Below are 10,360 nucleotides of genomic sequence, written 5' to 3' on the forward strand. Positions count from 1 at the left end.
CTGATTCATCACCAGTGCTGGACATAAATGATGGCACTATTTAATGAATAAATAAATAACATTTTGCTCTTATGTTAGTTGAAGGTGACAGGTGACAGGGTGACTCTATTTTAGGTGTTGTTTCAGCTAGTCCAGTCATTTTCAACTTCAACTGAAATCATTTATGGGAGAGTAAAGAAGAAGGACACAAAGTTCTGATACACAAATTTGGAACTTCTTCTTTGTTGTAGAATTTTGTATTATTTTACCTTGTTGGGCCTCAAACTGTTATAAATAAAACACTGTCAGGGGTCATCAGGGATGCCCAAACCTTATCCCTCAGGGGGCCAAAACCAAAACTGTTTAGATTTCTAAGCTTTACTGAAGTATCCAGAACTGTACTAAACCGTACTAAAGTAATTACTTTCTACCACTTGAAAACAGCTGTAGCTAAAGCAACACATAAAATAGTGTTGAAGTAGTTTCTAAATCATGTTTCCAGTACCTTTACATAATCACCAAAAAAGAGCTAGATTTATTGTCTCCAATCAGATTGCACAAGAATATGTACAAAAACAGCACCTATCAAAAGTATTCACTCCCTGTTTTCCCCTTTTATTGTTTTTATAGACTGAATCATTCATCCATCATTTGCTATACTGTTTTATCCGTCAGGATCACGGCAAGGGGGGAACCTAATGTGCATGTGCTTGGGATTGTGGGAGGTGTCACACCGTGTTAGCTTTGGTTGTGTCTTGGTTTGTGCTTTTGCTCCACATGTCATGTTTCATGTTTATCTTGTATGTGTTTTTGTTTCCATCTGTTATGTTCCAGGTTTTTGTCATGTCCTGTTTTATTTTGAAAGCGTCACTTTCCCTGTGTGTCTGTTTCATGTTGTTTTACATCACTTTATCTTGATTGCTTTCTTCTCCCTAGTGTGTTTCACCTGTGTCTTGTTACCTTACTGAATCATAGTAAATGTAATTTTTTGACAAAAAATTACGAAAAACTCTTTAACGTCAAAGTGAAAACAGATTTCTACAATGTAGTGCCAGTTGAGTAAAAATATATAATGTAAAGAAAAGTGATTGCATAAATATTCAAGACCCAAGTGAGTTTCAAGTCAGATTTATCTTTTGCTGCATTTACAGTCTGTGTGAATAGGTCTCAATCAGACTTGCACATCTGGATACTGCAATTTTACTCCATTGATCTCTGCAAAACGGCTCAAGCTTTACTGCATTCATTTTACCCTCTACCTTTCCAAGTCTTCCAGAGCGTGCTGCTGAGAAGCATCCCCACAACATGATGCTGCCACCATGCTTTATGGTAGTGATGTGCAGTGTATGGTGTCCACCAAACATAGCATCTCTAGTCTAACAACCAACAAGCTCCATTTTGGTCTCAACAGACCAAAGAGACCTTTCAGTCTCCCACGTGCCTTTAGTCAAATTCTAATCAAGCTTTAATATGAGCTTTTTTCAACAGTGGCTTTCTTCCATAAAGCTTTGACTAGCAAAGAACTCTTTCGTTTCTTAATGATGGATTTAATTCAACTGCAGGGGATGTTGAGATATTTGGAAATTGTTTTGTATCCATCCCCTGACTTAAACTTCTCAATAACTGGCTTTTTGCTTGGAGTGTTCTTTTGTCTTCATGGTGTAACTGTAGCCAGGAATACTGATTAACCAACGACTGGATATTCCATATTCCACACAGCTGTCTTTATATTACAATCACTTGAAACACATTCGGTGCACTCTGTGATCTCCATTTCCATAATTTTGAGACTAACAGTATCAACAGGCTGAACATCTATTGAATTATGTCCGTCAATTTGAAGGGGGCGAATTTTTATGCAATTGCTTGTATTACATCATATATTTTTAATTAATTGACATTATTTTGTAGAAATCTGTTTTCACTTTGACCTTTTAACTGTTAAAAAAATATTGACAATGATTCCATTTATAAAAGCATTATAAGGAAGAAACATCCAATGGAGTGAATACTTTTTATAGGTGCTGTTTCTTTATTCAAAATTTGGTTGGAAATACTATTCTCTCACAGGATATTTTTCACTTTGCCCTTTAATCTCACATCTCCCCATATCTTTGTGAGAAAATCAGCCGCATTTGGTTTGGGGTAAAATCAACTGTCACTCACTTGACTATCAAAGCACATTTACTACGAACAGCTCTTTGTCATACTTTACCTCCAGCCACACTGAACAAGACACCAGCAGCCTTGCAAAGAAAAGTTCGTAGTCGGACAATTCCAGGAATTTTCACTCCATTCAAGTAACTTTTGATTTCAGGGATCCCTGAACCTGCAGCTACTGGCTGGATACAGGACACCAAAGTATAGCATGTTAGCAACATCACCTAATTCTATGTGCTAATTAATTCTCTTGTATCATGAAAACACTTGGTTTGGATTTAAAAAGGAATCAACACAATCAGATACCAGAAAGAAATGTGGTCAAAATTTTCAAAGCTCCCTGTAAATCCTGTAAAGTGATGACAATAAACTGCAGATAATGTAATGTAACTGTGTTTACCACTTTACTGCCAGTCTTTTGATCCTTACAGTATTATCTCAAATAATAATAATAAAACCAGTGGTACATGTTAAAGATATTAAATATCAGCAGAAACACAACATAAATAGAAAAAAAACAAAAAAAACAAACAAGTTTCTCTGAGCAGTCTTACCTCAATGAGCATGAGCACACTGGCAATAAAAATGAAGGTCATATTGAATGAAAGGAGCTCCAGCAGAGAAAGAGGGAGACAGCCATTGTCACTGCACTTCTTTACAGCTGGAGGTGTTCAGCTAAGGTCGCATAAACACCGATGCAGGTTTCTACATGTATTGTCAAAACATACCGTGATGAATGGAGAATGTTGGCCTCCCTGGCTTTGGGAAAATGTAATTTTTTAAGTAGTTTTTTGGTAACAAGCCAAAACATACAATAACTTGTATGGTCCCTTAAAAAATGTATAAATTTACAGGCAGTAGCAATGGCTCTGAGGAGTTTAAAGCATGATTGATCTTGAAGGTATCCACAATCTATTTTTCAGGCGAATCATAGGGATTGTGATATTTCATGACCTCTTACTTCTGATCGCTTACTTCTTGCAGCCCGGTCAAAGTTTTTGCCAATCCATTCTAATGGTTTTTTTTAGATTTCTAATTTCTTTCTTATTTTAAATAATGGGACAGACTATTGGGAGATTTTGGAAGCAGAGGGTTCACCAGTCAAGGACCACATACCTGTCCCTCAGCAAAGATGTGTGCCACTGTTAAACAGCAAAACCTGGCTTTTAAAGAGAATGGAAAATATGTCCAAAACAGATATATGATTAATTAAAAGTCTAAATAGTGCTGTCTGTCCTCTTTAATGTGCCTACTTACACAGTTGTTTTGTAAAAGCTTGTAGGTGCACCCAGCTGATGTAAATGTGATTCTGTACCATGTAGGTTTGGAACATTTTGACAGGCCAAGTCATTAACAAAAGCATATGCAACTCACCTGCTGTTGTTAAAACAAAAACTTACAAAAATAAGGTTGATGACTTAGTAAAAATCAAAATGGTGATCTTTTTTGGAACAATTAGGACATTTCAGAATTGAGGGGAAAAAAAACAATTTAGATCACGGATTGTGATTAAATAGATGGTGATACAGTATCACCAGTGATACAGTACGCCTTACTGTCTGGGTCAAGAAGTACAGAGAATTACCCGCACTGTGAGGTTAAAAAAGAAAAGAGGTTTCCAGAATTTGAATTAACTTTATGAGAATCAAGTCTTCATTTCATCTTAATGTAATAATATAATTAAAATAAGGTTATTATTTTAAGAGAACAGGTCGTAATGGGCATACGTTTCATTTTGAACTATTACAACTTTTACATGGTAAAATGATGCAAATTCTGTTAAATCCTGCATTTTATGTCTTTAAATTGTGACTCATTCTTGTACGATTAATAATATGATTATTTTATTGTGGGATTACTGTAGTTGTAAGGTTGAAATATTAGGACTTTTTTAAAAAAAACATTATTGTTATAACACTATGTTTTCATCAAATATTATGATGTTACATTTAAAAATTTGCAGAGGTATGTTAAAGGATACAATCACTGACCAGCGTAAATTTGAGTTTTGTGAAGAGGTGTACAAAGAAATCTACGAACAGGCCCACCTGAAAGACATGAAGGCAACATTCCCTGGTCATCATCAACATGTTGGAAGCAAATAAATAAAAGCAAATGAAATCAAGTTATCTGAAATGCACTTACCAGACCCACTGTGACACCAATAACAAACATCATCATCCACCGCACTGCTTCATACTTTTTGGCTTTCTATTATTAGTAGATGAAAAAATGTTTATGAAAAGATTTGACATAAGGTATCTCAAATCAGAATTAAAAACATGTAAAATATCTTTTTATATTTTTATAGATGTATTTAAATCATCTGTAAAACTATTTTCTAAATTATTTTTTTTTCTTCAGACATCTGAGTTAGCATTATGCTAATTCAACAATAAACATCAATGAATACTCCAACGTACAACAAAACATAATAACATAAAGTAAGCATACTTCCTGAGTAGATTTTACAGTAGTTTTAGCTTCAGTAAGAAATTGGTAAGTAACAAATTTCTGCCTGTGAAGACAGCTATAGAAACACTGTGGCACATTACAAGCACACAAGGCTTCTTCCGAACAACAGCCATAGTAAAGACCTATCAGTAGCACCACGTGAACCCTCAAATAAAGCACAAACAAATCAAAATACCACCTGACTACTATGTGGTTGTGTAACCCACAAGTGTGCGTAAGATGCTTTTGACTTCTCTTACCTTGTTTCCCATTCCCTCAAGAACCTCCACATGCGGCTCATTGATGCAGCGGTCATAATCCAAGCTCTGTAAAAGCCAACAAAAAAGACTACTTAACTATTATGTAGGTCCGACATCTACTCTCATCTGCACCAGGTCCAACATGAACTCATCAACAATGGCTCAAGAGCTTTCTTTTCAATTATGTATTTTTCCCCATAGTTTTCTCACCTCATAGTCTTTCCTGGGTAGAATCTCATCTCCTTCATCTCGAATTTCCCCAAGGATTGTCTTGGGAATGAAACGGATATTCTAAATTTTGTATAATCAGGATACAGACACGTCCAACAAAACAGTACAGTTTACCAGAAATTAAATGCCAATGAATGCACAGCATGGAGTCTGTTGAGAGTTCTGCGAACACACTGACTACAAATAGTTTTCGCAATCATCAGAAAAGAATAACGCTGCATCATCATTCTTAAATGATTAGAGGAACACGCCAGACACCATTCACAATTTGGTTAATTTTAAATATCTAACAGAAAGTAAACTTAGATGTGGTTTTCGGGTAAATTAAAAGTTGTTCATGTTTAAAAATGCGAATTGGTGTGTAACACGCATGCTATATTAAAGAAAGGGCAATGCTGGTCATAAACATGTAAAAGGTGTTTGGGAGGATTAGGACGTTTTATTAAAATTAAGTCTTAAATTGCAATATCTGTAAATGAAATTTACTCGGATGTCTTTCTCTCGATAAGCAGCGAGAGAAAAGGAAACAAAAGGATATCTCTCTAAAGCGAAGATTCACTGCAAGGAGACATATTACCTTTTTCAGCCTAGCTGTCGGTTATATTTTTAAATAGATTTAGGGTCATTGTGGCTTTCTTGCAAAAACTAAATTAGCTACATGACAATAAAACAACATGACTAGGCAGTAGGGTGGAGCAAGCAAGCCAGAATATGGCACTGAGGAGATTTCAGAAAATTTCAGAGGAAATATATATGATTCTAAAATAATAAAGAACTCCCGCTGGCCCAAACATTATGTGTTACCAGTTCTTCGGGTGTCAGCGTCTCTCCTTCTCTGCAGCAACATTGGCAACAAAAACAATTTCCACAACACGCCATCTTCCCTGTTCTGTCATGATGTGTTGACGGCCAGTGGTACAAACCAATGATTTTCTATTGTTTGAAAAGATTAAAATCGGTCAAAGCACCTGAAAAATACACTCATTCGGCAGTGCAACGCACCGCATGCTTTACATTGAATAGAAGATCCACTCTAAAAGCTGTGTCCTTCATATTGTCATAGCATTGTCGCTATCTTTGAAAAGTTGTCATATTTCCCATGTCATTTAAACTAACATGAGCGGCTCTTCCGCATTGTCATGTGAAGCCGAAGATTCCCAGTACACACAATGGGAACGTTCGCTGTTCCCTCATCGTAATTTTGGAAAGTTTTCTTAATGTTCCGCGAACGGTTCGCTAAACATTGTTCTTTTACAGTTCCCGGAAAGTTCCGCGCACGATATTCAATTCAGTTCAATTCAGTTTATTTATATAGCGCCAATTCACAACAAAAGTTATCTCATGACACTTTCCAATTAGAGCAGGTCTAGACCAAACTCTTTAATTAAACTGTAATATGGAGAACTCAGTATTAAATATATGTTTAACAAAAACGAACGTTCCGCGAACCGCAAATTGTCTGCACAAATTATATTTTACTGACTTCTTCTGTGACAAATGTCTGCACTGGCCCAGCTGCCCATTCGTTGCTCATCTTCCTCTACCCGTGTATGTAAGGGTGGAAGCAGGGCCATCTGGCCGAACAAAGCGTCGCCTAACTGGCGTCAACTTTCAGCTCACCCGGACGATCGGAGGGGGCAACCTCGGTGCAGTGCTGCGCTGCTTCACTACTGTGCACTTTTAGTCCTTTTCAGCAATCACGCTTTTTAATCAATAAACCAACACTGTACTGCAATGTACTGTACTGAGCTGCGGGTGGACTTCAGGAAGATGAGTGCCCCCCACAACCCTATCAATATCAGGGGTACTGAGATGGACATTGTGGACTGCTACAAGTATCTAGGGGTCCACATAGACAATAAACTGGACTGGACAGTCAACACCAATGCCCTCTAAATTGCTGATGCAATGGAAGTAACGTCTGTGAGGTCTAATGGTTGTTCTGCTCAAATAAGACTTATAATGGCCCTGGGATGTTTATGGGAATGTCAACTGTGACGAATATTTGATGGATCTGGGTAAGCCTGAGCGTAAGTTTAGTGATAATTTGTATGAAGTGATTTTTCCTATACCACATGTACATGTAACAGTAGTAGGAAGTTGATGATGAAGGATCAAATTTTGCCTGGAAATGTGACCATAGGAAATTTTAAGGATATTGGGTGGGTTTGTGGTGATAAGGCATATATATTTTTACCATATGGATGGACAGGATGCTGTTATATGGCAAAGTTGAAAATCCCTTATGAGGTTTTTACCATGCAGAAGGAAAAAGTACCTGATGGGGTTCAATATAATGCTGTTTCTGGAAGGAGAAGGAAAACGGAAATGGCACAGTTTCATAATTTGGAGCCCTGTCATTGGAGGATAAGTTTAGCAGAGAAGTGGGGTATAGGAATGTTTCCATGGTATGGTGTGACATTTTTGGAAGATCATACTGATAATATTACCTTTATCCTACAGGAGTTTGCACATGAGACTATAAGAGGTTTTGATTATTTGTCAAATACTCAAAGGAGTCATAGACTGACATTGTTAAAAGATGGCATGGCTCTTGACTATATTTTGGCTAAACAAGGTGGCCTATGTGTGGCTTTAAATTTAACTGGGGATGCTTGTTATACTTTCCTGATAATTCCGATAATATGACTAGCATTACAGATGCATTGAAGCATAGAAGGGATGGAGCTGGATGGTCTGCGAATGCTTGGTTGCAGGAGAAATTAGAACCAATGGGAGCAGTGTTGGTTCAGATTTTGCGCGATGCTGCCTTCAGGTCAATCGACAGAGCTCTGTACAGAGTTGCTCGAACTGATCTGAAAAGAGGAATAAAAATAGCCAAGGCCTACCACAGGATGTGCATAGAGTCCTACCTGTCCAGCAATAACACACGCGAAGTGTGACGGGGGCATACAAGACATCACAAACTTCAGAGGCTTTGATGCATCAACAGTAGACCTGAGTGCGCAACTGGCAGGAGTTAAACTGCTTCTTTGCCCGCTTCGATTCATCTTGGCAGCACTCATATTCTCCAGCCCTGCCCCGACCCCCACCTGGCTCCTGCACCACTCCACTCACTGCACAGGAGCACAATGTCAGACGGGTGCTCCTGGTAGTGAACCGGCCAAGACGGAGTACCTGGCAAGGTGCTCAGAGCATGCGCCTATCAGCTCGCCCCCACCTTTACCAGGATCTTCAACTTCTCCCAGGCCCAGGCAGTCATCCCACTATGCCTATAATCAGCAAAAATAATTCCCGTGCCAAAGAAGTCTCCTATCACCAACCTGAACGATTACTGTCCGGTGGCCCTCACTCCATTAATTATGAAGGGCTTTGAGAGACTAGTTCTTCAGCACATCAAGGACTATCGCCCCCTAGACATCAACCCTTACCAGTTCGCATATTGTGCAAACAGATCCACAGAGGACGCCATTGCCGTAGCCCTCCACTCGGTGCTGAATCACCTGGAGCAGCAGCAGAGCTACATCCGGATGCTCTTTGTGGATTACAGTTCAGCCTTTAATACAATAATCCCAGACAGACTCATCACAAAACTGTTCATTCTCGGCCTTCCTCCTCTCACATGTGCTTGGATAACGACTTTCCAGGCACCTCCACCACAAACTGGACAGAAGGATCGGGATAACACAACACAGGAGCCAAAGAGAACATACTTTTGAGCTTGGCAAAAGAGGCTTCAGCTGTGGGTGACCAAACAAAGGGAGACTTGGGAGAGGTTAGACTGGTTAGTGGCGCAGCAACTTGACTATAATTACGGACAAATCTGCGGTAAAAATTGGCAAACCCAAGAAATCTTTGCAATTGCTTTCTTGTGGTGGGAGTGGGCCATTCCTCCACTGCCTTAATCTTGGCAGGGTCTGACCTGATCCGCTCCTCCTCCACCACAAAGCCCAGAAAACCCAGAAAACTGACAGAAGAAACATGAAACTCACATTTTTCTGCTTTTACAAAATGTTTGTTCTCTAACAGTCTCTGAAGAATCAAAATATCATCTAAATAGACGAAAACAAACCTATTGAGCATATCCCGTCATCCCGTCATTAATAAGACACTGAAAGACAGCAGAACAATTGGTTAACCCAAAAGGCATGACTAAATACTCGAAATGTCCCAGAGGTGTGTTGAACCCAGTCTTCCATTCGTCCCCCTCCTTAATGCTTACCAAGTGGTAAGCATTACGTAGGTCCAACTTGGAGAAGATGGTGGTCTGGTGGAGGGGACCAAAAGGAGAGTCAATCAGGGGAAGAGGGTACTTGTTTCTGATGGTGATATCAGAAAGTTGCAGGGACACTGGGACAGTACGGAGAGTGATTCGGACCAGGAGACGACATCGAGGGCAAAAACATCTTTAGGTTCTGGGAGGGACTCTGCGGGAATGTCAGACTGAGCAACAATACCAGAGTCAATGAAATTGTCATCTCCACCAGAATCCACCAAGACATGAAGAGGAATGTTAATTTGTGACCAGGAAACAGTACCTTTCAGCTGAATGCAGTTGGAGGGGGATGGACTAACCGCAGTATGGCTCATCAGCGCCCCCCTTGCGACTGAGCCCAGTTTTTTGGCAGCTCAGGACAGGTAGCGAGGACATGACCAGCTCCACCACAGTAGAAACAGAGTCTCTGGAGGTAGCGGCGTTGACGTTCTGCAGGTGTAATCCTCATCCTACCGAACTGCATGGGCTCCTCTTTGCTGGAGGAGGATGAGGCAGCCGGGGCACAGAAAGGAGGAGATTCCTGGAGTGGACGAAGTTCCATGGGACCTTGGCGCAGAGGGGACTTAAACAGAGGTGGAGGGGCCCTCAGTCTGGCTACTCTCTCCCTGCATCTTTCACTGAGACGGTTATCTAGACGGATGGCTAAAGAGATGAGTTCCTCTAATGAGGAGGTCTCATCCCGAGCAGCTAGCTCATCCTTAAGTTCCTCACTAAGCCCTCGCAGAAAAACCCCCTGTAAGGCCCTTTCATCCCACCCACTCTCAGCAGCGAGAATGCGGAAATCAATGGAGTATGCTGCTACAGAAAGAGAACCCTGATGCAAGGACAGCAGTCTATTACCGGCTTCCTTACTCTGGAGTGGGTTGTCAAAAACTCTTCAAAACTCCTTGCAGAAAAACTGGAAAGAGTGCCAAGCAGGAGAATTAGTGTTAGCCATGGCCATGGCCCATGCTGAAGCCTTCCCACACAGTAAACTGCTAATGAAAGCTATCTTAGACTTGTCTGTAGAGTAAGTTAAAGACTGCTGGTCAAACACTAG

General features: G+C 39.9%; 1 protein-coding gene across 1 annotated transcript in view; it reads right to left on the reverse strand.

The window, feature by feature from the left end:
• The window catches only part of clcn6 (chloride channel 6), a 29,453-nt gene extending 23,126 nt beyond the window's left edge, over positions 1-6,327 (reverse strand). Inside the window, exons 1-7 of the mRNA XM_046396776.1 lie at positions 5,889-6,327; positions 5,064-5,123; positions 4,854-4,919; positions 4,285-4,350; positions 4,121-4,187; positions 2,694-2,800; positions 2,195-2,321 (exon numbers count right to left, since the gene is read on the reverse strand). Of these exons, the coding sequence (XP_046252732.1) occupies positions 2,195-2,321; positions 2,694-2,800; positions 4,121-4,187; positions 4,285-4,350; positions 4,854-4,919; positions 5,064-5,123; positions 5,889-5,963 (568 nt within the window). The 5' untranslated portion in view covers positions 5,964-6,327. The remainder of the gene's footprint in view (positions 1-2,194; positions 2,322-2,693; positions 2,801-4,120; positions 4,188-4,284; positions 4,351-4,853; positions 4,920-5,063; positions 5,124-5,888) is intronic.
• Between the last annotated feature and the right edge of the window lie 4,033 nt (positions 6,328-10,360).

This window comes from Scatophagus argus, chromosome 8, assembly GCF_020382885.2.
Source record: "Scatophagus argus isolate fScaArg1 chromosome 8, fScaArg1.pri, whole genome shotgun sequence".
Classification (NCBI taxonomy): domain Eukaryota; kingdom Metazoa; phylum Chordata; class Actinopteri; family Scatophagidae; genus Scatophagus; species Scatophagus argus.